General features: G+C 44.1%; 4 protein-coding genes across 4 annotated transcripts; 2 read left to right on the top strand and 2 right to left on the bottom strand.

Moving 5' to 3' along the window:
• Positions 1–1,406: 1,406 nt before the first annotated feature.
• On the top strand, positions 1,407–9,472 carry LOC6599071 (adenylate cyclase type 2). The gene is made up of 13 exons (XM_026993192.1): positions 1,407–1,565; positions 3,165–3,904; positions 4,108–4,206; positions 5,157–5,275; positions 5,489–5,715; positions 5,789–5,996; positions 6,055–6,374; positions 6,437–6,599; positions 6,661–6,873; positions 6,942–7,046; positions 7,183–7,197; positions 8,506–8,748; positions 8,818–9,472. The coding sequence occupies exons 1-13, from the start codon at positions 1,441–1,443 to the stop codon at positions 8,947–8,949; spliced, it is 2,709 nt and encodes a 902-aa protein (XP_026848993.1). The 5' UTR covers positions 1,407–1,440; the 3' UTR covers positions 8,950–9,472.
• Positions 9,473–11,068: 1,596 nt separating this feature from the next.
• Positions 11,069–11,888, bottom strand: LOC6598965 (uncharacterized protein C16orf52 homolog A). Its single transcript, XM_002024167.2, has 2 exons — positions 11,783–11,888; positions 11,069–11,708 (listed from the first exon to the last, which is right to left on the bottom strand). Exons 1-2 carry the CDS (start codon positions 11,886–11,888, stop codon positions 11,308–11,310), a joined length of 507 nt encoding a protein of 168 aa, XP_002024203.1. The 3' UTR covers positions 11,069–11,307.
• Positions 11,889–19,313: 7,425 nt separating this feature from the next.
• On the top strand, positions 19,314–21,348 carry LOC6598963 (AP2-associated protein kinase 1). The gene has a single exon (XM_002024165.2). The coding sequence runs from the start codon at positions 19,439–19,441 to the stop codon at positions 21,293–21,295; it is 1,857 nt and encodes a 618-aa protein (XP_002024201.1). The 5' UTR covers positions 19,314–19,438; the 3' UTR covers positions 21,296–21,348.
• Positions 21,347–24,768, bottom strand: LOC6598962. The gene is made up of 3 exons (XM_002024164.2): positions 23,275–24,768; positions 23,115–23,210; positions 21,347–23,050 (listed from the first exon to the last, which is right to left on the bottom strand). The coding sequence occupies exons 1-3, from the start codon at positions 24,711–24,713 to the stop codon at positions 21,382–21,384; spliced, it is 3,204 nt and encodes a 1,067-aa protein (XP_002024200.2). The 5' UTR covers positions 24,714–24,768; the 3' UTR covers positions 21,347–21,381.
• Positions 24,769–26,951: the final 2,183 nt, after the last annotated feature.

Raw genomic sequence — 26,951 nt, 5'->3', positions numbered from 1 at the left:
CGGTGTGCCTTTGACACTGACTTTCAGTTGGCTGAGCGTTGGCAAGGCCATTCGACACTCCCTGATTGTTGGTTTAGTGTCCAGTTGTAAATCTTTGTTACATTTTCGGTTAAATAAATCATTTTGTGGCTGGATTGAATCTGTTTCCAGTTTCCATATGCCATATGCCATGCAGTTTCAAGAATTAAATTGAACTTAAAACAGCCGTCATGTGCAGTCCATCCAATTTGCAAAGCAATTAAAGGTCTGAGCTTCAAGGCCTTAATTGCCGCCAGATAGCCACGTATTCCGGCATTTCCTCGGCTTTATTCGGGGGCCCCATTAAAAACGTATTATGCAATAAAGAAGTAAGCAGAGGCAGAGGCAGAGGCAGAAACATCCCATAAAATACAATAAACAATATCGACACAAAAGCCGTTTTATTACACGCGAGGATTTATGCACACAAGTGGCGGCCCCAGGATCAAGAAGGAGTCTCTTTCGTTTCACTTTCACTCCCCATTTCCATTTCCATTTTCATTTTATTTGATTTTCGCTCGCTGTGCATTTTCATTGTTTGTGCGCTTCGCTTCGCTTTTCTTTTTATTCTTGCTGGTGCCTTTTCAGCTTTTCAGCTTTTGGCCTTTTAATCTTTTGCTGCTGCCCAATGGCTCGGCCCCTCTCGTCCCTACCCCTACCCTACTTTGGGGCAAAATACCCCTCAAGGAGCGTATATTTAATTATGTATTGCTTTTGGGACTTGTTTAATAACGCTCCTAAATTATACATATATTTTCCATTCGAGTTTGGATAAAGTCACCCAAAAGATTTGAAAACATTTGGATATATTATTCAATCAATGGCAACTTTTCCCCATTGGAAAGTTTTGCCACTCAGATATTCAGGGAACAAGAAAAATATGTACATACGGGCATGCTCCGGGGATCGCCTTCGATGCGGCTCATTTAACCCAGGACCCAGTCCGGGAGCAGCATTCTGCTGGTTAACGTTAATAACTCAAGAACTTGTTGGTCTAGCCTTCGACTCAAACGAGGGGAGCTTCAAGTGACACAAGACCCTACACAAGACGTGCCACCCACTGGCGCACTGTTGGACCTGCCCTCGCCGGAAGGCTCCGCAAGTAGAGTCGACTCGGACTTGGCCTGTGTTTTATGGCCCATAAAATTGTTAATACGAATTCTATGCTCCAACTAGCCTGCAGTTCGTATCCTTAGTAATACATACCAAAGCCCCCCACCCCACACACCTCATTGTTTGGCTGGGTTTGGTTTGTTTTGTTTTGTACACCTCTCGTGCTCTCGTATAAGTAGCCTTCCCTTTGGTGTGGTCTGGTCTGGTGTGGTCTGGTTTCCTTGGGCTTGGAGCCTCCTTTCTCATTGTTTGCCCTTCGTTTTTCTTCCCTGCAGACACGTGCGTGAGGCGACCGGCATAAATGTCGACATGCGAATCGGCATCCACACTGGCAACGTTCTCTGCGGCGTCCTTGGCCTACGCAAGTGGCAATTTGATGTTTGGAGCGATGATGTTACCCTCGCCAACCACATGGAGAGCGGCGGTGTTGCCGGGTACGTACATATCTACATATAAGTGTTTATGTAAGACACATAGATACATAGTGTGTGCGTGTGTGTGCGTGTGTGTGCGTGTGTGTGTGCACTTGCCTTATTTCCCTATTATACGAATGATGAATGCCAGCAACAACAACAACAACACAATGACTGTACCAAGCAGGAAGGTGTGTAAAAAATACATGCATATACTCGCACATATAGTAGGGAAAACACAGCCCCAGCGGGAGACGATATAACGTTGAATGGGGGTGCTGAGGGGGCGGGGGGAGCACTAAAACGAGTCAAGCTGTCGTAAGGGCAATTTAAATTAGCCCCCATATAGGGGCAATTGAGAGGGGCTCTCAGTTGGGGTCCTCGATGCCAGGGACAGCTCCTTTTAAATAGGAGAGAGAGAGAGCTTAGGCGAGACATCAAAAAGGTCTGCAAAATATATACCAATAGTTTTCCACAGAGAGTGGAAATTTGTAAAGAGCGCAAAGACATTAATAAAAAAATATTTTATTAAAATATCTTGTATATTTCAAATAAATATACCCATATTTAAATCAAATATTGCACATTATACATATCTCAAATATAATTTCCTACAAATTCAATAAAATATAATTATTTGCAAATAAATAAATTAAATCAAAATAAATTTAATTTAATTTAAAGAAATACATTAATACAAAAATATTTCATTAAAATATCTGGTATATTTCAAATAAATATACATAGTCCAAATTGAAATCAAATATTGCACATTATACATATCTAAAATATAATTTCCTACAAATTGTATAAAATATAATTATTTGCAAATAAATAAATTAAATCAAAGTAAATTTTACTCAATTTCCCTGTGATTGAACCCCTTAAAAATCGAATTTTTCATTGAAATATGGGGGGGGGGGCTTTTCTCTTAGTGTAGTGCGAGTAGTCAAGGTAGATAATCATTGATAAAAGTCTGGACGTAATGAAATGTGTAAATGAAATGGAAATGACTTGTAGGTCCAATGGGAATACTTTAATATCAAAGGTTCCACAAAATGGGATTATTCTTGTTGGCTTTTTGCTATAATTTATGTACATTTCTGCTGATCAAAGCAGTTTTCTTTATATCGGATTAACAGAAGTGATTGATGTTTACAAGCGACCCATAATTTGTTCTTTAAATGTTATACATTTGCGTCTACTCGATTACGATTCATTATGGGAATCGAACATGTGGAAATGTGTTTTCCTTTCACTTAAAGTTACCGTTACCTGTGGTCACACACACACACACACACACACACACACACACACACACACGCAGACGTAGAGTGCAATTATTTGAAATTGAATTGAATTGCTCAAGTCAATGAGCCGGAAAACACTCAGACGCCTCAATTTCGGCTTCACGCACGAAAACCCTTCGTATCCGAAAGCGAAAAAAAAGCAAAAAAAAATTACAGAAGGGCACATCCGCATAGATAAGCATTTGCATGTGTGTGTGTGTGAGTGTGTGAGGGAAATGAAAATAAACACCGATTACGCATACGCCCCGTGCGCCCGCCCCTGCTATGAGCAACGTCATAATTTTGTCATCGCTTGTGTTTTTTTCTGCAGACGCGTGCACATTACGAAGCAAACTCTGGATTTCCTGGGCGACAAGTTCGAGGTGGAGCAGGGGGAGGGCGGCAATCGGGATCCCTATCTGGCGGATCACAAGATTGAGACGTATCTGATTGTGCCACCCAGGCCGGCCTACACCTACAGCGTGCCACGTGTGGTGGAGTGCATCGAGCAGAGCGATCCCAGTCCCACCGAGGAGGGCAAGGACGCTGTGGATTCCCACGAAGAGAAGCTGCTGCCCACCTTTATGGAGCAGCCTCCACCGCTGCCCGATGAGAAGATGTCGCCCACTTCGATCAATAGCCAGGAGGTGCCCCTCCATGCCACTCTCGTCTCGGCTGCCTCCATGTCCATCAAGGAGCTGTCCGAGGAGGAGGAGGAGGAGGGCGAGGATCCCGACGAGGCAGCCGCTGTCACCGAGCCACTGATGGTCAAGCAGGACCAGGACGGGGAGGACCAGCCCAAACAAAATGGCGCGCATCGTGGCAGCGGCGACTCGGCCGCCTCCGAGTCGGCCGTCAAGTCCGCGGCCCTGTCCCTGCCCGCCGAGGATCTGCTGAGCATGAGTGGCAGCGAGAGCGGCATCTCCAACAGCGGCACCCAGGCGGCATCCTCCAATCCGGCCAGTGTCACGCCCACCACACCAGCGCCAGCGGGTGGGGCATTGTCTGGCCCCAACAGCCTGACGGTGGCCGAGGCGCCAGAACGCTCGCGCCGAAAGCTGTCCGTACAAGGTGAGCAAGGGAACCTTATCTCCAACAAAAGCCAGGCAAAAGCCACCCTGCAAAATATCGTATACCATCGAAATGTATGGGCGTTCCGCATCGTACTATTTATGTTGTGTTTGGTTGAGGTTAACCATTAATCACAGTACCTTTGAGCGTTAGAGCCGAGAAATATAACTTTATTTAACCGCCCCCAATCTGTCGCCCGCCAGGTCTGATGTCCTTTGCCGACAGACGCCGCTCTTCCGGGGCCTTCATCGAGGGACGCAAGTTGTCCATCCACAGCGGCGAAAGTTTCCGCAGTCATGCGGGTAAGTTCTGGTGGAAATGGCGGTTGAGTAGCCCCTTTCCGGTGGTGCGCAACAGTTGAAAATCACTTTCACAAATGAGAGACCAGGCTATGCATAATTTTATCGCTGGCGGAGCAACTTTCGCATCGTAAATTTGAACAGAGTATTGCATTTGTTTGCCGGATTGCCCAGATTGCCCTTTGTGAAAACTTTCGCCGTTCCACTCTCCATGCACGTGGCCATGGAATGTGCACCGTAACCCGTGGAACGTGGACCGTGGACCGTGGAACGTGGACCGTGGACCAGGGCAATTAAGCTCCTTTGACAGCCAGCGGAGTTTTGTTTGGCCTTTTTTTTTTGGGCGATGAGGTGGTTTTGTGTGCTGGTTTATGAGTTTTAATTTGCCAAGGACATTAAGTGCGGCTTGTGGCATGTGGCAAAGTGAGTTTGATGGCATTTTTAATGCAAATGGTTGACTTTAAATGAGCTTGTCTGACGGACCATAGAAGCTGTTTGCTAAGCATTTCAGCTTTTCACGTGCCCCAGAGCGACATAGTTTAAAATGTTCATTAATAATGGATTTCTGGTAGAGCGATAAAAGTTACAAAATGTTTCCAGGGATTCCTGCGGAATTGCTGGGAATATTCTCACAGAGGTGTACTTTATTGGATCAGAATGATCAGCATAGGCGATCATAGCTGCTATCAACAGGATCCTGCCTAAAGAAGACCGCCAAGACTTTTGTTTAGTGCAGTCTAATGTTTCAGTTTTCATATGCCGCTCAATGTGGCTCTGGGGAGGCGTTGCATATGGAGTAGGCCACAGAGGATCACAGGTCTTTTGGTTATGGGAGGGCGGCACACAGACTCCTTTTAGAGTTGAGTAATCCCTTGTTCGAGCTGCTCAAGTGTCTCCTGTATTCTCCTGTATTTAAGTGTGGCAAACCCAATTTGCATCTTCAATCCTTTCAGGACATGTCACTCGAAATCGGCCCTCGTCCAAGATGACGAAATACGTGGAATGCTGGGGCGCAGATCGACCCTTTGCGAATATAGCCGAATCGAAGCTGGTGAAAAATATTGGACTGGCGGTGAGTTGATAGCAAAAACACTTTGTGCGAAGACAAAGTGTAAATTGCCAGAAAATAAAATCAAATTGGATACGGCTCGAGCATGGTATAGATGAAAAATGAAATTATCTACGAGATAGCTGTAGCTGTAGCTGGAGCTGTGGGAAGTGGGAGTGCTTGTGGCAGGCAAACTTTATTTATTTTGTGTCCTTTTTCCACTTTTTGCCCGCACAGAGCATCGCCATGATTGAATCAAATTTACTTCCACCGGAGCGTAAATGTTTCAATTTTAATTTCTTCGGACCCCCGACGGAGCTGAAGCCGTTCACCATGTGGTACCGGAACACACCCCGTGAGGCCATGTACCGGGCCCAGCCGGACACGCACTTCCGGTACGACCTGATATGCGCCTTCGTGCTCTTCCTCTCGCTGGCCATCGTCCAGCTGATTGTAATTGAATTGTAGGTGTGAGATCAACCCCCACCCCCCATAAATGTCCATACTGACTCAGGTCCTGGCTTCTCTTTGTCGCAGGAACCTGGCCCTGCTCGGCTCCCTGCTGGCCAGCTTTGTCTCCCTGGGCCTGTTCCTCTATCTGAGCAACATGTCCGTGCCGGATGTGCATGCCTCTGCCACGGAGCGCAACGGTCCCGGCCAAGTGGTGGCCAGCAGCCGCTATCTTCGGCTGGCCATGTTCATCATTGTCAACATTCTCATCTCCTCCTGTGCCGTGTTCAGTGTGGTAGGTATTGCATATCGTTGCCATGGCACATCATCTCCCAATAAATGTGTCGTTTTAGATTAACTTTACGTTGCCCGAGGAGCTGGGCAGCGAGCCCTTGAACGGCACCGCCCTTCTGGCCGGCAATTTCTCGATGGACTTCGCAAATCTCACCCTGTTGGAGGAGAGTCTGCAGCCGCTGGACATTGCCCATGCCATACCCATTGCCCCCATCTTTCTGTACTGCTGTGCCATCAGCCTGGCGGGGATTTCGGCCTTCCTTCGATCGGGTTTTATCCTGAAGCTAATCGCCATGCTGGTGGCCTTGATAGGGCAGGTCACAGTGCTGGGCTACAGTGATCTCTACGTACAGTACAATCGGCAGAACATCGAATATGGGTAAGGGCTGTCCAAAGACACCTCCGTGCATCCGTCTGCATTCCGTTGTTCGATTCCCCCAGGTTGCCCTTGGAGATCAAGGGATTCCTGCTCTTGATGGTGGTCATATTGGTGTTGCACACTCTGGATCGCCAGGGCGAGTATGTGGCACGCACGGATTTTCTGTGGAAGGCCAAACTCAAAGTGGAACAGGAGGAGGTGGAAACGATGCGGGGCATCAACAAGGCAAGTCTCACGTCCACCGAAACTTATAAGAAACATTTGAAATTTTCCAATTTCATTTCAGATTCTGTTGGAGAACATTCTGCCCGCGCACGTGGCAACGCATTTCCTGCACTTGGAGCGCTCCACAGAGCTCTACCACGAGAGCTACTCGTGCGTGGCCGTCATGTTTGCCTCGATACCCAACTACAAGGAGTTCTACGACGAAACGGATGTCAACAAACAGGGCCTGGAGTGTTTGCGTCTCTTGAACGAAATAATATGTGATTTCGATAAGGTAGATCCCCCACCCCGCTTGTATTTTGGTAGATCTATAGCCTACCGTCTTGGTATTCCGCATTTCAGTTGTTGTTGAAGCCAAAGTTCAGTGGCATCGAAAAGATCAAAACTATAGCCAGCACCTATATGTGCGCCTCGGGTCTGAGGCCAGGCAAGGAAGACGGCGCTACGGTAAGAACCCATATTCCCCACCCCCCCACGTCTGTACATGTGTGTATATCGTCTTGTAATCCTTGTCTTTTCAATGCTTTCACTAATCTTGTAAATAACAACATTCCAACACTCCCGATACGATTGACTAATCTAGTCACGTAGCTTTGCGGTAAGTCTCTCTTCAAAACATGTACAGTCCTTTCCTTCTGAAAGTTAGTCAAGTGTGTAAAATGTTAAAAGTTTAACAACAAGAATATCATTTACCCACACTCAGAGAAAAATGGCATAGTAAAAGGGAACGCAGTCATATTTCAATTATATATTCGGGCTTCAAATAAGAGGAAAAAGAAAATTGAAAATAATTCACTTGGACTTAAACATAAATGTTTTAAATATAAATATAAAACACTTTAGAATATATAAAATATATTACATTTTTGGGACGTATATTTCATTAAAATATTAAATATATTTTATTTAAAAATAAATTATATATTTTTTATATATAAAATATATTTAATATTAAAAAATATATATTTCATTAATATTCTATCTAAATATGATATATATTAAATTTAAAAAACAAATAAATATTTTCTAAATATGAAATATATTTTTTTAGATATAAAATATATGACATATTAAAAAAAATATTTCATTAATATTTTATCTCAATATGAAAGATATTTAATATTAAAGATAAAATATATATTTTCTAAAATGAAATATATTCAATTTACATACCAAATATATTTAATTTGAATAGGAAATATAAATACTTTTTAAAGATGAAATATTTGTAATTTTAATATGCATAATATTTCATTTAAATTTGAATATAAGTATATATTTTTTAATCTATTCGATTCTTAGGGGCTTTTTCTCTGGGTTGCAGAGTTTGGCGTTTAAATGCTTGCAATTAAATTTAATCAGATTCCCACGTGCTTCTTCCAGTCGTTCAATGTGTTACAGTCTGCTTAAATGTTTAAATATATGCGAATATATAGAAATATAAATTACACAGCATGTTCTGACATTCAATTAAATGCTTGCAATTAAATCTAATAAAAATTCTTTTAAAATTGCACCCAATCCCCTTTATGTGCTGGATCCTCGCCCCAATTGGAGCAAAATGTTATTTACTGTTCAAATGCCTTTTAATCGCAGCTTAGAACTTTAATTAAATTTTTATAACTACCAAACAAAAGGGAAAATCAAATCCCATTGGATCCCAACAAAAAAGGAATGAAGGAGAGAAAATAAAATAAAAAAAGGGTCGCCAAATGAGGGTAGTAGTCCATTGGGCAGGAATTAGGATTAGCTAGAGCTAGAGGCCAGGGGCCAGGGGCCAAAGGCGAGAGGGACGGAAAAACGCTCAATTGGTTTTCCGGGTTGGGGGTACAGGGCAATAAAGACAAAATCGAATCCAGGACTAACGCAATTTACTCTCTCTCTCCTTTCCGCTCTGAATAAAAAGGATGAAAAGCGCACCGAGGAGCACAACGTGGTCATATTGGTTGAGTTTGCGATTGCTTTGATGTCCATATTGGATTCGATTAATCGCGAATCGTTTCAACGTTTCCGTCTCCGCATCGGCCTCAACCACGGCCCGGTCATTGCGGGCGTGATTGGTGCCCAGAAGCCACAATATGATATTTGGAGTAATACAGTTAACGTTGCCTCCCGCATGGACTCGTGCGGCGTCATGGGACGGCTACAGGTGAGTCTACATAGAGCACCATAGATTCCACTACATTATACATATTCCATACATTTCCATCCATGACAGACAACGGAGAATACAGCAAAGATACTGATGGCCGCCGGCTATGAGTGCGAGTGCCGTGGCCTCACCTACGTGAAGGGCAAGGGAAATCTAGTCACCTACTTTGTAAAGACACCATTCGATGGGAAATTGTAGAAACATCCTCGACGGACTTTAATACTATTTAAAGGATATATTTACACATACATATATGTATAATCTTAGCGTCACTTCAAGGCATCTTCTTATTTATTTGCTTAGCTTTTCATTTTAGTTTTTAATAAATATGCAAGCATTTAAAATACGTTGCACACACACACACACACACACATGTTAAGTATTTGTTAGCCAAAATTTTGTTTTTTAGTTAGTTGGTAGATGTTAAAATGTTATTAAATATTTCGTACGATTTATGCATAGCGATCACTTAAACAGCGAATAATTATATACATACATATGTACGATTCGAATTAAAATTATGCTAGACAAAGAAAATGCAAATCAATCCCCAGAAATTATCACCCAATAAATATAGCAAACAAAATACATATATGCTTATATCCTTATAGTAAATTTACTGAGCCAGTCTAATTCACATTTAAAAATGCGAGTATGTATGTATTTTCCCTTCTTCCGCTATAAATAATTTGTTATATATCAATATATTTATGTATATTTATGTGCCATGGATCATATACTGTTTATATACTTTCGAGCAACACTAGTTTTAATTCTTTTAAAGAATCAAAAGCAAACTCAAACTAAAACTCTATATATTTTTTTACTAAAACCTTTTTTTTACTAACTATTCAGAGCCCCAAATAACGATGCTACATGTATCTATATTACTGTCTAAGATAAAGGCCACCAAAGTGAACTATTTTTAAGAGAAATATGAGCTCAATAACTGCATCTTGAGTACCTAACATATCCCAACAGAATATGTACACTATACCTCCGATGGAAACAGATTTGCTATAAACACAGATGGATTTCTATTTCAATCTATTTGTAAACTCTCTACTTCCCCGAAACTATTAAGCTATCTATATTCAAAACAAAACAACAAAAAGCATCCAAAGCATATATGTAATCCTCAAAATGCAGTAGTTCTATAACTATGATAGATCCATTGAAATATATGTATTTGATATTATTAAATTAGCTTGAATCTATGAAAATTCGTAGAATATTAATAAGTAAATAAATTAAATCCTTAAAATATGTGGTTTTTATTTTCAAGAATATTTTTGTACAGTATTCTCCAGAGTTCTCAAGGGTCATGGAGTGTAGGTCAGGTAATATCATCGGTCAAACGGATCCTTACCAATTTTGGGATTGGGATTCTATTTCAGACTATAAGAGAACACAAATAAATATGCTGTGAAGATGGACCATTGACCTAAACAAATAGGCAATGGAACAGGCAGTAATGATGTATTTATGGCAGCAAAACGCGACCGTCGTTTTATGGCGGTAAAACCATTGCAAGCCATTTTAACTAATTGTATAAAAGACGCACATTTCACCAAAATAAAATCAGTAATCATTGAAAACTCATTAGCTGAACATGTTATTTGCTTGGAATGGAATTCTTCCTCCAGTAATAAATAGCTCGAGCCGCAGGATTTTATAACTGATTACCTACGGTACTAGGCGATTACTTTGGGAGTCTATAAAGGATAACAATCACCGATAGGGCCACGTATCGTAATTTTGAATCAATTACAACAGATCAATACGCATGATCCTCAACGACGACTGAACACAGTTCCAAATGTTGGTCTGCCACCAGTTAATGTGATGGAGAAATGTTTTATAGAAAGATATTGATTTAGTGGATAGAAAGTGGATAGTAAAAGCGGTTTAGGCGACCCCTTATACGAATACCCCTCCCTAATTCAAATATTATTATGATTGGAAACAAAAATTTCTCAAGTTCCTTGCTTCGGAGAAAATACATCGATTCATCTCGCTCTGATCTTGGTTTACAAACAGAATTCTGTTCTATAAACAATCTAGGAAAATTAATGCTTAAGTCAGCGAAGTTCTCCCTTGGCTGGCATCGAATATCATCAGATCGATAGGTTTGTTTATTCCATCAAGGAGTGGTTGGTCAGCGTTTGCCGATCTCCAGTAAAAAGGGGCGCAAAGCCCCTAATCAGCGCTCAAGTGGCGATTAAAGTGGATCTGCCGCTCCAGCATTTCAGTTTCCATCAAAGCGTCGCAAGTGGCAGTGCGTCAGTGCGTGTTCCCAGGTTAAATGTGAGTGCGCTTACTTTTGAAATAAATATATGTATATATTTGACTTATAAAAATGTATAAACTAAAACTAATTAAGATCTAAAGAAAGAGATTCGAATCCGAACGTTAGGTCAAGACGGATCTGTGTGTTGCGGAGTGGGCTCTCGGCTAAAGATTCAGTATGAGAAACAAAAGACAGAAACAAAACGTATAACAAATCACAGAGCAAACAGCAAACAATATCAAGAACCAAGTGATACCGTTTCGTCTCTAAAAGTGCGGCAAGCACACCTTCCCCGCAAACAGTTCCGACACCACGGTTATCCACAGTGCCAGCACAAACATAATGTAGGATATGCCAATCTTAAAGGTATTGGGCAGCTGGTAGGCCTGTCCCCCGATCTCCTCGATGTGGAAGCCCAATGGAAAGACAACTGCGGCCATGCAGAACAACACCATGGCCGCAAAGCCCACCCATCGGGCATAGGGTATGACATTTCGATTGCACGACGAGGAGGCCAGCAGGATCACAGTCGTTGTGATGCAAATGCAGCCCATGAAAATGCATACCAATGCAATCAGCCATTCGGGCTGTAGGTCGGGGGTGTAGCACACTTGTGGCCGGTTGTAGAGGGTCATGCAGGTCCACATTAGTCCCAAGCGTATGTCTCCTGAAATATAATAGGGTTTGTCAGCAATGTTTTCATGCGATTTGGAAAGCCGTCTTCCATCACTTCCTCATCACCTGTGCCCGACTCGGTAATAATCCAATCAGGCAGCGCCAGACTCACTATGGCAAACACATCGGCGGCCATAAATAGCGTTGCACTTATTGTTGTTAATTTATCCATATTATTCCGTACAACAGTTTTGTTTTGGTTTTTATTGGAAAATGTTTTGTTTTTCTTTCTGCTTCGTCTTCAGTGATAAAATATACGGTCTGACCCTCAGAAATATACCGTCTAATTTTCAATATATACTGCAAATATACCGATGTAAAAACGAACTTAGCCCACTTAACCCCCCTTTTATTTAAACAGATGTGCCACTTGAGTTAAACAAAGAAAAAAGTACAATTTGTAAAATCTTTTGCTAGATAAATTATTTCTCTTTGTTTAAACAAAAACAAAAAGGCCAAAATATCTTTAAGTTGTATCATTTTCGTGAACTGTATATTAATACCCACTGTATGACAATGGGTTAATCGTACTCTGTCTTTGATCATCGATTATGAAATTCGGTTGAGATTTACGTGCTAGCCAGGATATTCAGCCCTGATTGATGAATCATTTTCCTACAAGAATTTAACCACTCCCTTTTATTTGATTATGTAGAAAAAAAGGTTTAAACAAAAGAGGTAAATTGTCTTACATGGTAACTACATGGTAACTACATATTTGAATCCAATCGACAGGATAATCGCTAGAACTGCGCGACAAAGTGAAATTGCTTGAAAAAACTGAATGCAATCCAGTGGAAATTGAGAAACGTTTTAGTACGATGCAGGGAAGCACGATTAGAGAGAGAGAAATTGAAAAGGCCTGCGTTTGGAAGTTTATATACCCTATCTTTGCTTTATATATTTGCTGCAGCTGTAGCGATTATTCTACATAATATGTGCCATCTGTTGATATTTACATGAACTCATAACATTTTTCGATAACATTTTCATTCCCTCATTTTCTTTGTACTATTTTTTATTCTCTCAATATATTTCCTTAAATCAATCCGATTTGCAACTTCTTCCTTTTTTCTGCTTAAAAAGGAAAAAAGAAAAGAAGAAGCAAGAAAATATCAGAATCGATAGACCACATATCTCTAATGCTTGTTCTTGGAGTTAGTTCAAATCAACTGAACTTAACTAGAACTGGCAGTTGTTTTTAAATTGAGCAAACAAATGAATTGCACATGCTCAAATTGTAATACAAATTAAAAATTAATTTTTATTCATTCAATTTGGTTCTATTATTAAAAAAAAAAAGAGTAATAGAGATGTGCTCGCACTCGACTCCCTTTCCTATTGAACTATTTATAGATCTGTAAGATAATTGCATTTATACTTACAGCGGCACTACTTCGAGTAGCCTCGAGTATAAAAATAATACTAGTACTTACAATATAGAATTCTAAGCGTAGCGGCCACGTCACATGCCTGGTCAGCTGGCGCTGACGTGTCCTTAGTCTGCTTGTCCCTCCAGTTGAACCCTAGTTAAGGGGTCAGGTGAGGGGTAGGTTTGTCCGTGTCCGTGTCCGTGTCCGGGTCCGTAAGCTTATATCTGGACGGCTATATCTATTGGAGAGCGAGCCGGTGGGTGTGCGTTATTATTTCAGCGCCCTTCCATTGAAGGTGGGAGCTTTACCCCATAATTGCCGGGGACCGACGTTTGAATGGCTGTTGCTTTTATCGCCCTCGGGCCATGTAATATTATTAGCGAATTTCAATTGCATTCATTCTCATTCTCATTTCGGTTGTGCCAGTCTACACCTGTTAGGCCTGTCTACGGCGGCCTTGGCTGGCCAGCGCGCATCGTATTTCGCCGGCGACGTGGACGAATCTGAGCACAGTCTGTGCGGCAGTAAGACAACACTTCGGATACGGTCTGCGGGGTGTCTTCTGGGAGAGTGGACAGGCGGCACACAGTTAAAGATTTGATTTTTGCACTGCCAAACAGAGCTCCATTTGTGTTTACAAATATTGACGAGTACAAACAATATTCATATGACGGATAGTGTGATATCTCTTGAAAGGGGATGCATTGTGGCGGAGTTGGATTTATCCAGATAAAAAGGAATACGAGTGCCATCGAGCAGGTAAAGAGCATGAGATTTTCAACACTTAGAGAAAAAGTAGCACAGTAAAACAAAACAACCATATTTAAATTTAAATAAAAACATACTATAAAATTTAAACAATAAAAAAAATATTTCAGTTAAAGTTACATTACAAATACAAGCATTAATGAAATTTAAGGGAATCTACATTTCCATAAACATACAAGTATTATACATATTAATAAAAATAATTTCAAATAAATAAATTGCATTTGTGCTTAATATGGTATTTTAAATATTTAAATTTTAAATTTATATATGAAATAGATTTAATTCAAAAATTAAATAATTTAAATATTAAATATATTTATGTATTTTAAATATAAATAAATATTTTGTTTTAATTATGAAATGTATTTATTAGATTTATAAAATATTATTTATTTTAAATAGTTAATTTCAAATTCATTTTTTTTTCAAATACAAACCCTTGGGATAAAATCTATTGGTATGTATACATATATACAGTTTTAAATCTAGGCATTAATGTACAAAATCGCTTTCATTATAATATAATTAAGGATATGTACATTCGCACATTGGATATCGGAGTAGCTAAATCTAGGCTCGATCGACCTAAGAAATTTCCACGAAAGTATGCTCTAGTTTATTTTCATTATTTATTTACAGCAACACCCCGCCCGCCACCCAGTTAATAGCTCATATTCGCTCCTACCGACAACGCATTGTTTTGCGAATTCAATTAAAGCAATCAAATTTCAAACCCAACCGACTTGGAGCCCCGCCTGGCACTAGCACCAGCGCTAACCCCGACGAGCTGGCGAAAGGAAAAAAAGATAACCCGTAAATAAATACATGTGCAATTGCCTTAAAAGGAGAGTGCAACTTGGCTGGCAGTGGCAGTTACAGACGCGACATGGTCGCGCCCGAACCGGAGTTACAGCAGGTGTCTGATTCTAGATCTCAGTCAATGAGTAGGCTGGATGTGGGCGCGGTACAAGCCACAAACGAGGGGTAGGTTGTTGACAAGGGAGCTAACAAAATAGAATACCCAAAACTATATCACTAACATATTTAATTCAGCAGCAATCGGCCAAAGGAAAACAAAGCATTTGATGGACAGTCGCTGGAGAATATAATCAGCGATAAGGGAAAGCCTCAGAAAGTTTCTGATAAACCAAAACCAGCATATAAGAGCCTGAAGCGTAGGCCAGTTAAAGCACACAGAGACAACAGACCTCTGGTGCTTGAGGAAAGGCATTCGCTTTCGATGTACGCCTAAATTATATTTCATTTGGTTCAAATAATAGTTCGAAAAATGCATGTTTTCTTTTAGAGCCGAGACAAAGAAGCGTAGGGCCAGCGTGTTCTCCGAAGAACGCCTCTTCATCCCCAAAAATCTGGCACGCAGCAATCTGCAACAGCGAGGCAGCTCGGGAGTGAATAGCTTTGATAAATTATCCAGTAACACAGAATATTGTCTACGCATGCTCAAGTTTCCCGTTGGAAATGGACGGGCCCGATTCGTGGCCAAAAAACTGAAGAAGGGACAGGTGGCTGGTGTACAAAGCAGCTCCAAGGAGCCTCCAGATAGCACACACCATCAGATGATCATGGCAGATGGCAATGGAAAGGATACGAGTATGGAAACGAAGGAAGCTGATGCTCTCAGAGCAAACCCCATGGCCACGAAGGAGGAGCCCATACATATGCCCAATCTAAATGCTGAAAGTGCTCGCAATGTTGATGATGACGTCGATGCTGATGATGGCATAAAGAACAAATCAGAAGTGACGGAACCAGCAAGAGGGCCACACTCAATGCAGGATCAAGGCCACAGCGTGATTAAAGTCAGCACTCAGTTGATGTCGGAGAAGGGGGTTCCGTCGGATCAGCCATATCCCTGTTTGCGTTGGCACAACCCAGACAACCAATTTCTCGATCTAAAAATGGGTCTCCTGAATGACCTGAGGAACATACCGGAAGTGGAAGCAACGGCAAACTACATCGAAGTAGAAAACAATGGAGAACGCAATAAAGGTGCCGAAAAATCTGAAAGACAGGAGGAACGGGTGCAACAAACTAGCGGAAATCTAACCGAAACCCAGCCGGAGCCACGCCAGCAATCGGAGATGGCGCCCTTGCTCATCCCAAACGACCCGATATATCCGTCCGTCCATCATATACAGCCTCCGCCCAGGGTTCAGGCCCGACCCGAGCCACAGGCTCATTATTATTCTGTTCCCGTAACCGTAAACAATCCCTTTGGAGTTACATCAAAAGCCACGTCCTCAGAAGCGGCAGGAGAACATTCTATACTCTGTCAGCGATTACTGCATCATAGCGTCCTGCCGAGTGTGGACCAATTTCAGCCAAGCAGCGCCTGCCACAACAGTGCCATGGATCTGACCAATCAGAGCTACAGGCAACAGCATGCGGATGGGGAAACGCCAGCACTTCCCAGTGCAATGGAGCATCCGTGGAGGCAGCAGAGCCTCGACACACATCCGGGCCACTCTTCGCAAACACAACAACAGCTACAGAATCTCTTTGATCAGCCGCCGCTCCAGCATCACACAATTCCGCACTTATCGGCGCAGCATCATCAGGTTTTGTGTCAGCAGAATATACTCGAGTCCATTGGTCAGCTGGAGAAACTGAAGGTCATGCACCAGAACCTGAAGCTCCAGGAAGAAAAGCAAGCACGTTTCTTCCACACAGCCCTCACGACCATTCTCAACGAGCGGGCGGACGATGAGCATATGTTTCAGTACAAAATGAAGCAAAGCAAAAAGGCAGAGGACAAGCTGAATGCGGACAAGGAGAAGCAGCAGCGAAAACTGAAAGCAGATCTCCAATATTTGGATGTGCGCATACGCAACCGACAGCGCATTTTGTCCTGGCGGCAGCATCAGCAACAATTGCTGTTGCAGAACCCATTCCATCAACAGCAGCCGCTGCAGCAGCAGCAGCAGCAGCAGCATCAGCCGAAGCAGCATCAGCATCAGCCGGAGCATCATCAGACTCAGCCGGAGCAGCATCAGCCGCAGCATCATCAGCCGGAGCAGCATCAGACGGAGCAGCATCAGACGGAGCAGCATCAGCCGCAGCAGCATCAGACGGAGCAGCATCAGACGGAGCAGCATCAGCCGCAGCTGCAGCCGGACATTCTGTACCACTACCCGCAGAGGCCGGTGGTAGTAGAGGAGTCCCACAAGCAGTATCATCAGAAACAGCAACAACAACAGCAGCTGCAGCAACATCAGAAGAAACAGCATCAGCAAGAGCAGCTGCAGCAGCAGCAACAGCAGCAGCAAAAGCAGCAACAGCGACAGCAGCAACAGCAACAGAAGCAACAGCAACAGAAGCAACAGCAACATCAGCAACAGCACCAGCAGCGCGTACATAAGCAACACCACACGGCCTTGTTTGAGCCGCCCCCCTACATATATCCATCATCCACCTCCTACAGGCTGCCTTTGAGTGTTGCAACTACCGCTGCCGCTTCAGGAAGTGAATTTCAGTCGAAACTCATGCCATTGCCTCCTCTGCAGAGAAAGCCTCCGTTCTCCAGCTGCGGGAATGCCAAAAAAAGGACCAAGACCCAAGATGTCGAGCTACGACGTGAAATCAACGAGCGTAGAGGAGTCGCATATCCGACTCCGTCCGTAGAAGTCCACTATCCCCCAGCTGCGGCCGCCACAGTCTCCTCCTCCACATACCCCCCTTATCGTTTTCAATACCTCTACAAACCATCTGCACCCGAAAAAAGTCAGGAGCAGAGAGCACCCGGCCACGACCGCGAGTACGGTTCGGCAGGGGAAACGGCATCTACTTTTATCACAAACTATGTCTCGAGCTATCTGAATGAGAATATGCGAACAAATAAGTGATAATATAAAGTTCAGTCGAATTGAATAGATTGTGATTATAGTATTAACGTAGAAATTACCAACAACACATAACATACATGTTACGTCCTAAGATAAATTCCGAATTTAGTAAAATATTTATACAAACTTAAGAATACCCATACATTTAAGAAATACAAGTGGTATGTACGTATACGAGTACTTTCATTCACTGTATATATATATATTTTTTTTTTACCATTAAATAAAATATTTTGCGGCAATTTCTAACCGACAAGTAACTTCCAACATCTAGTGTCTCTGGTCTGCATCCAGAGACAGAATGCCCAGCAGTTCATGAACATTACGTTACGTCAAACAATTAAAAAATATAGATAATATAATTCTATATAAATTTCGGGGGGAAAAAAGTATAAAGAGTAAGTCAAAGGATAAAGACTTACCTCACATGTTGTAGTTTTGCATATTATTTCCTGTTTCTTTTTTTTTTTTGGTTTTGTTTTTCCCCACACAAACGGATAAGCACATGAAAATAAAAACAAACATTAAAATACAAAAAACGAAAGGAAACGAATGTATAAATATGTACATATACATAAGTGACCTTATTATTTATGTATTTAATACATTACGTTTTATATATCGTTTGATATCGCTGTTCGCTAAAGAGAAAAAATTATTCTTTTACACCGAGTGTGAAAGAGAGCGAGAGAGAGAGAGAGCGAGAGGGCGGGACGAAATTTTGAAATACACTTGTAACAGTTCGATATTACGGGATGATGGACACAAAATATGGTTGCTCAAGTTCTTATAGTCTTTGAGATATAGGCGCTCATAAGCACGGACGGACAGACATTGCTATAGCGATTCCGAGGGCTCGACTTTATGGTGTTACATCCTCTTTCACCATGTATCTAATCTACCCTTCTAATACACTCTTCTTATGGCACACGCACTAAACCTCGTGGGTTCGATGCTGCCCCTAAGGGGGGGTAACTGGGAAAGCTGTGAAAAAAAGTGCATGCGTATGCAGCTCAAAGTTTTTCCTAGAAATCGGCCTTTGCTTCTGCTCGTTTCTCTCCCTTTCGCACAGAGGGCTACGAGAGCTGTGAGAAGAGTGCAGCAGTGTGGAGTGCCAGCTCAAAGAACGAGAGCAAACAAGACAGTGTAGATCACAAAGAAACTACAATATTGGTCAGGGCCTCTCCCACTCTCTTGGCGCTCTCTCTTTCTGTCTGGCAACATTCCCTGACTTTATGTGTGTGAAATTGTACAGTGCAGTGCAGAAGCAATTCTGTGGATTGTATCCCCATACAGAGAGAAGAGTTTACTGTACTTTAGATAGCCCTAAATATGAGGCAGTACTGTCCTCTACAACTAGAGATGGTAAACAAATACGAGCGGAAAAGTTGTGAACCACGGCAAGGGCCGCGGCTGTACTTTTACACCCGGGTGTACCACAAACTCAAATTTGATTCATATCTGTGGAAATACCTAGTTTCTTATATAATATATGACAATTGATTTTTCTGTCCAACCTTATGAGACATAGAAATTATACAGAGATTATATAAATTTAGTTCTCTGGGAGTACTCGTATATCAAGATAGCCTGAACACACAAATCCCTTCAAAATTGAAATGTTTTAAATGTTGTGGAGAGCACACAAAAGACACAGATAAACTGTGTGTCCCTCCCGTTTTCGGATCAAACAAAAATTGTACAGCTTTGGGAAGATGGCACCGCAAGACGTTGGAAATCCAGATGCTGTTGGCCTGATAGACCTAACCGATGAGAAGGCTGGCAAGTGCAGTTTTGTCATAGCCCTGAACAGCGAAGGTCAGCTCGAGATCAGTCCGAAGGGAGCCGGGGCCAGGGCCAGGACCAATGAGCCGGATCAACGCCAGGACAGGATGTGCAGTGGCGTCTGCTCTGCGGCGAACAAGACTAGAATGGAGAAAGTTCCGGTTCCGTCAAGCAACAAGCAGCGAATCAGCATAGCCTTAATCAACCACGATACAGAGGCATTCGACTCCCTGCAGGTGGCCTCAGACGTTGAATGCGAAAAGAATAGCAGCTCTGGAGAGCTAACGCGCTTCGTGAAGGTCTACAATGGGGAAGATCTAAGGAGCAAGCCCTCCTTTGTCGTCCTAGAGGATGCTCTGGTGCGCAAGCGCATTGAACATAAAACAGAGAGTTCAGTGATCAACGTCCAGCAGGAGACCGAGCCCAGAACAGACGACTTTCCTATGGATCCGTCACAAAACAGTGGGTGTAGTTTGCTCCCTCCTCAAACCCGCTTCAACACCGTGCACAATCTGAGAAACAGCCAGGAGGGAGAGGGAGCCAGCAACAACACACAGATGTCCGAGGCCATTCGTCTCTCCACAGCCACGAATAGTCAGCCAAGTGAGCAGCAAGCGATGGCCAATACTGCATCACATGTGACCATCAGCTTCGTTCCTGCATCGGCTTCGCAATCGGTGAACCCTATGATGTATCCCTGTCAGCCATATTTGAGCATGGCCCGTTGTCCCAGCGGCAACTACTGCCATTTTTGCCCTTTAAAGCCCCCAGTCCGTCAAGCCACGCCGGATCCCGGCTGTTGCACCTGCAGTAGCTGTTGTGCCATGAGGTCCGCCAGCAACAGTTTCAACAGTTTCAGCAGTTGCAATAGTTGTAGCAACAATTGCTGTCCGCTCAAGCCACCACCGGGAGCAACAGCAGCAGCAACGGGTCTACATATGCATCCTTCTCTGAACTATTGCCAGCCCAATCTTTATTCCATGCCAATGGTTGCGCAGCATGTGTTCGCACCAGTTCTACAGCCATCGGGACAGCAGCAGCAGCAGCAGCAACAGCAACAGCAGCAACAGCAACTGCAGCAGCAACAGCCACAGCAGCAGCAGCAACAATATCCCATTGCTGGCTGTTGGTATCCGTATCCGCCGTCTGCTTTAAGCCATTGCATGCATCAGTGCTTCTGTCATCCAATGACCACGACTGGCATGGGCTCCAACTGCTGTCGAATGAACGCTGCCTATCATCATCCGTGCCCCCATTGTGGATCATTCTGCAATAATCCACAGATGCAACAGAAGCCACAGCAACAGCAACAGCAGGTGGAATCGCAAAACGTGGCATGTGGCAACCAGCGGGAGCGACGCTATCTAGCCAAGCGTCCAAAAGAACCAGCTTCCAGCGATACATGCTCGTTGTCTGTGAATCGCGAGGGATTGAGAAGGATGTTCGGCCCGAGCCCGCAACAGCAACCGAAGTCCAAGCAGGACGAGCAGGTGAAGCCTTCGACCGGAAGGGTTCCAAAGGCTATTCCGGACAAAGAACCTCCCCGTTCATTGGCTGGCAATACCTTCGGCAAGAACGATTCAACATCGATTGTTGGCAAGCAATCCAATTCTCTTTATATGGCTCGCTTTGGGAGGACTTGCATGCTGATGAAACCCTCTGCCAGCACTCCGATGCCCCGTCTGCTGACCAGGCGCATCAGCCGGTACACCTCGGTGATGGCCTGGCCAACCAATCACAAATCAGAGCTATCCAAAGAGACCAGCCTTATCCAGAAAATTGACTGATAAACGGTGTTTTTTTTTTCATAAAACCAAATAAACATTGAATTGATCCGAAATTGGTCTTTTATTTGTTTGCTTTTAAGTAAGTATTATATTTCAGTTTGATCAAAGTCTTTAAGCTGGGTATTCTTTGGTGGCTGCTGTTGCTGTGGCTGTGGCTGTGCCTGTTGCTGCTGCGGTTGCGGTTGCGGGAATGGATTTTGGATCATATAATAGGGACAGTGGCATACAGAAGCCTGCATCTGCACCTGTGACCGGTGCTGCTGCTGCTGTTGATGGACACAATGTTGATTGGAATGTCCGTAGATAGGCGTACATTGGTGTTGCTGTTGACATTGGTTCCTCAGGGGACAAGCATTGGATTGCATTTGGTGTTGGAACTGCTGGAAGAAGGATGAGCCCAGAGATGGCGGCCTAAAATTCGAATCCAAGGGATCGATCTTGTACTTGTTGATGGTCTGCTCATAGAACCCCACTGGCATACTTCTGACGCTCTCCTTCAAATCTTCAGGGCGGTAGAAAGGATATTGACTACCGTACATTTGATTGGGATGGCATTGGACTTGATGAAACGATTGCTCTGGCTGATAGCTTTGGTGCATCTGTGTCTGATAGCTCTGTTGCATCTGCGGCTGATAGGCCCCCACTGGCATTTGGTTTGGCTCAAAGGAAATCTGCACTAGGGCCGGGGAGTGCGCTGACATTGTGGGTAGAATATCCCGCGGGTCTATCAGGCCAGTGGCGTTCGAACACACAGAGCAGTCGCAGCTCTGCTGGGAACAGGTATACGGATGTGACTGTGACTGGAACTCCATTCCCATCATAAACTCCGACTGATTTCCAACAAAGCTTCCCATTGAAGAGCTCTGATTGCAGCGCATTGGGGCAACTGCTGCGTAGTGCTGGCACCTAAAGTGGCACGACGGTGGCCCGTAGCCTGATTGGAGCTGATTATCCTCATCAGAGCAGGACGGGGTCTCATCGGTCAGGTTATGTTCGTCCCTAGCCGACGCTTCCTGATCATCCCAGCCGTCGCCCTGCAAGCTCCCATTGCTCCGTAGCGGTCTGGGCTGCATCAGGGTCACAGTTTCTGCACTACATTTATTGCACTGTTGTTTGCAGGCGACCAGGCAGCAGGAATATTGGCTTGGCTCCGTCAAAGTTTGCTCCGAGCCCGGAGGAGTTGTGGTCTTCGGACTGGCTTCAGCTTCATGCTGAAGGTTGTTCGATGTGGAGTCGCATTCGCAGCTATTCGCAATGGATGCGTTTAGCCCATTTTGGGGAACAGCGGATGGGCTTAGATTATTACTCCTGCTCTCTGAAGGAGAGAGTTGTCGTCTTCCCCTGCACTCAGGCCTTATCCCATATACCATGAATGTGCTTAATGTTGCCTGCTGATGGTTCCTGCGAGCAGGCGAAGCATTTCTCGGCGGAGGTTGCGTAGCTGCGGGTCCGGTAAATCTGCTGCGAACATCGGCATTCCTCATCACATTTCGATGCGAGAGTGGTTGCCCATTGGGGTGGCGTGGACATCTTACTCTTGACGATGGGTAAGGCCTGCACTCCTGTTGCGCTGAGCGACCCCGACATCCGAGTGTTGGTGGGCAGGGGGAAGCTCTTCTGGGCGCAGCTCTAGCAGCTGGACGAGTGCCTCTCGGGGCTCGACTTGAACCAGAGGCATCCCGATTTGAGGACTCCGGGGCTACAGGTAATTTCTTGGGCATTGCCTCTGTCACATTCGTCAAGGTCAGGTTCTGCCTGAAACGTTTCAACATGGCTAGAAGGCTAGAAGGCTGGTAAAAACATACTGGTAATTACTTACCATTCCTTTGCTTGACATTTGACTAGTGCTTTTCCACTATTTTTGTTGTCTAGGCGAAAAGGTACCAGCACCAACGGTTGTTGTTGTTGGTTGAAACTAAAAGATTGTCATGTACTCGATAGGTGCAACTTTTCTTAATGCTCGTAGGCAGCTCTCTTACCATACTTTCTTCTCGGGCTCCTCGCTTCCGCCAGAGACCTGCCGATCTACCACATTCCTCTCCAATCGATGGTCATTACCGAGACAGAGCTCGCACTCACTTTGATCCGTAGTAGTAGGAGTAGATCCGCAGTCAATAATCTCATTCTTTTTAATGATTAGTTTTTTGGCTACGAAGAATTTACCATCGAATGGTCGAACCGTACCATATCTGCATCTGATATTTGCTGGTGCCGATTTGGATCGTGACTTTATGTTTCTACTTTTTCGATGTTCTTTAGGTTTCATTTTCATTCGAGGACGTTCATCACTTTCCAGACCCTTTACTGGCACGCTACCACGATCACAATCGAGTTCCTCATCCGTTTGCTCTGATTTGCTGTCATCTGACATTCGTTTATCCACATAAGAACTATGGGATTTTTGTCTGCGATCTCCAGGGTGTCTATCGTTCCTTCGGCTGAGACTAGCTGAGACTCCACCTTCTGGTCTGCAAGCTGAACAGAAGCTATCATTATTCCGATCAGAGTTCCGATTATCGTCGCTTGTGGTGTTTGAGGCGCAACATTCTACGCTACAATCTCCAGGCAGACTGTTTGGGAGTGTGGACAGAAGAGAATCGTCCCTTTCACTGTCACATCTTGTCAAAACATTGCCAGAGCCAGAGAAGCCAGAAGTGGCTATGTCAGAGGCGGACCTCTTTGATTCGCCAGCTTTTAACTTGCAACATGCCGGTGGCTCTCTCTGGCCATGGCCAAACATCGGTGATTGAACAAATGGACACGCATTACAGACTCGCATACGTCTACAGATCATATTCGTGGGCCAATGATGGCATCCGGGCTGGCATCCGGGCTGGCATCTGGTCTGGCATCCGGTCTGGCATCCGGGCTGGCATCCGGGCTGGCATCCGGTCTGGCATCCGGGCTGGTCTTGAGTCATATCTTCTTCGAACGCCACATCATTCGGTTCGTCCTTCTTTGAGGATTTTAACCTCTCCTCGAACTGCCGTATCTTCTGGGTCTTCAAAGGAGTTTTTCTTCGCTTATTTTTAAATGCTGCAGCAGCACTCGGTGCTGCATTACCCTTCACAGTCTTACCGTCAACACTCCTCACACTTGTGGACTTCTCAGCAAAACATCGGCACTCGCATTTCTGCATCGTCGTCTGCTTCTTCGGGGCATTCTCGGCCTCAGCACGCAAATGCTGTCGGATCTGTTCCAGGCAGGATAACAGAGGATTCGACAGGGCTTCCTGCTCCATGCTATAGCCAGTTTGGGTGCAAGTCTCACAAACAGAACATCGCTTGGCACCTTTAAACCTCCTCTCCGTGCTCGTCCTGGCTTTCCCAGAGGTCTCCTTAAGGTCCGCCAAATGGGAGGATGTCGACTGGTCGATAAGCGTGTTCTGATTGATGCCAGGAATCACTGTGATGCACATTGGGGGGAGGGCAGGCGGGCTACCCCCTTTTCGACCCTGTTCTGCCTCGACAATAGATCCGCACTTGCAGATGGTATTGTTATTCATACTGGGGCCAGCGGGTAGCGAATTCCCAAACAGGTTTTGCGTACAAATGGGGAAAGGTATCTTGACCCGAAAGGGGACATTGCACTCGAACCTATAAGGCAGAACAAAACTGTATCCCTAGGCTTCCTTAGCTCGATATTCCACCTATCCCACTTACCAAACACCATCAGTATTAATACTGTCCACCGCCAACTTTGCAGGTCGTTTTTTAGAGGGATTTGACTTGATTTTCGTACGCTTCGGCTTGGTCTTGACCAAAGCCTTTTCATCTGCCCCGGAGAGGGGCTTTGTACTTGCCTTCTTGTCTGTTAGTTCCTGGCAAGTCGTCTTCTGAGAGCCTTTCCTTAAACCCGAAGACGTGAGGGGACCTTTTTTGTCCCCAATCATTTTAGGCCGTGAACTTTTTCCAGACGGCATTCGTAAGAAACTGCCTTCATTTGTGGAACTTTTCTGCGGTGAGACCTTTTGAGAGCCTCCATCATGTGGAAAATTTGCTTTCATTATCTGCAGGGCTCTTTGCTGAACCGAAGCTGTATACGATTTACTTGATTGTGTGCCATTTTTTCGCACAGAAGGATTACTGGCATCTTTGAAGTTATATCCGTCATACTTCTTTGCCTCAACAACATTACCGGATTTATCCACAAACATAAACACGGTGCCAGGCCTGGTGTTTTCAACCTTTTTCTGCCGTGAATACAGACACGAGCTGGCCATTAGCTGCGTCATTTGGTCATGGCATCCACCGAACTTTCTATTGAAATTACAAGTTTCTCGATTAAAATAAAAACAGACGATCGCTGGGTATCCAATCTGGTTATTGCTTTAATCGAAAATCTGCAAGTTGCAGAATATTTCGGAGGGCAGTTCCACTTTCTGGCACTCGCTCGGGAAGTGCCGAAAATGTTGCGATTAATTTAGAATTTAGAAAATATTATTTTGACCGAAACTACATAAGATATTATTTGACAAAAAACTCCTATATATCTCATATCACACACCATATTTCAATCGGGATTCGATCCCATAGAAAATGCCATACAATCAAGAAAATAATGAAATATGCACTGATCTATTCGATTGTGTGTTTAGAGTTTTGTGAAGCGCAAGAAGGCGTTTACCATTGAAAGGCATGCTCATCGGCACGGATACAGATTCAAACCTGTTCCAGAAGTCCATTCGCACATTCAATTAATGGCTCGAAATGAAAACGAAATAGTTCACAAATGGTTTGCCGCAAATGGTCAGCTAGTTACTAAACAAAATACTCCGAGGTGGAATATAATTTCTACATTTCAAGTAGGCTGTACATGATACGTCAGGTATTTTATAGATTCCTATATCAGATTCAGTCCGAATCGAATCACTCATTAAAACAACATACAACAATAAGCATACAACATGTCAACGCCTGAACGTAAAATCTATACGATCGAAACGCGATTGGCCAAGAAGCGCCGCCAGATGGCCCACGGCCAGAGAGCATGCGGCCCCGAGTCCTCCATTGAGGGGCCACCACTGGCTAAAAGGCGCAAAGGAGCCCCAGTCAAGCGAAAGCCAAAGCCAGTGAGACGCAGCGATCCGCCCTCGGATCGTGTAGAACAGAGAGGACGAGGACAAGGACAAGGACAAGGACAAGGACGAGGACGAGGACGAGGAATACCCAACAAAGCCGCTAAGAAAGTCCTCATGAAGCGGAACACTCCTGTGAAAAAACGCTTACCATCGAAAAGGGCTGGGGCCCCGCGTCCCACCAAAAAGGAACAACCGAAGTCGAAGCAAGCAACGACCAAACCAACAAAGACTTCGTCAAAAACCCGTAAACCAAAACCAAATGAATCAATCACAAAGAAAATTACAAATAAACCGATGGATAAGACCGGAGCGGAGAAGGAAGCCAAAACGGAACCAAAGAAGAAACCGAAATTCCGGTTCCGCCCTTGGAACCCGGCAACCCAGACCGACGCTACGCTTTCCGGCGAAAGAAATCCAGAAATAAATCCAGAGCAACCAGACGGGATGGTTAAAAATGAAATCGAGATGACAACGGGGATGTCCTCGTTGCCCCAACCCTCAGATTCCACAGGGAACCACAGCGATCCACACGGATGCTAAATTACATAGTTTGGAGCAACAGAAATAGTTCACGAT

This window comes from Drosophila persimilis, unplaced genomic scaffold (genome assembly GCF_003286085.1).
Source record: "Drosophila persimilis strain 14011-0111.01,24,50 unplaced genomic scaffold, DperRS2 tig00000808-arrow-arrow-pilon, whole genome shotgun sequence".
Classification (NCBI taxonomy): Eukaryota; Metazoa; Arthropoda; class Insecta; order Diptera; family Drosophilidae; genus Drosophila; species Drosophila persimilis.
This window is presented reverse-complemented; position numbering and strand designations above follow the sequence as displayed.

Bases quoted from the DNA above. Each gene is read 5' to 3' on its own strand.
- LOC6599071 (XM_026993192.1), top strand. From the start codon at position 1,441: ATGCGAATCGGCATCCACACTGGCAACGTTCTCTGCGGCGTCCTTGGC. The intron at 5,716-5,788 runs GTAGGTGTGAGA...TCTTTGTCGCAG, and splicing joins CAGCTGATTGTAATTGAATT to GAACCTGGCCCTGCTCGGCT. The intron at 6,874-6,941 runs GTAGATCCCCCA...TCCGCATTTCAG, and splicing joins TAATATGTGATTTCGATAAG to TTGTTGTTGAAGCCAAAGTT.
- LOC6598965 (XM_002024167.2), bottom strand. From the start codon at position 11,888: ATGGATAAATTAACAACAATAAGTGCAACGCTATTTATGGCCGCCGAT. The intron at 11,709-11,782 runs GTGATGAGGAAG...ATTATATTTCAG, and splicing joins TATTACCGAGTCGGGCACAG to GAGACATACGCTTGGGACTA.
- LOC6598962 (XM_002024164.2), bottom strand. From the start codon at position 24,713: ATGTGCATCACAGTGATTCCTGGCATCAATCAGAACACGCTTATCGAC. The intron at 23,211-23,274 runs GTAAGAGAGCTG...ACAATCTTTTAG, and splicing joins GAGCCCGAGAAGAAAGTATG to TTTCAACCAACAACAACAAC. The intron at 23,051-23,114 runs GTAAGTAATTAC...GAAACGTTTCAG, and splicing joins AAATGTCAAGCAAAGGAATG to GCAGAACCTGACCTTGACGA.
- LOC6598963 (XM_002024165.2), top strand. From the start codon at position 19,439: ATGGCACCGCAAGACGTTGGAAATCCAGATGCTGTTGGCCTGATAGAC.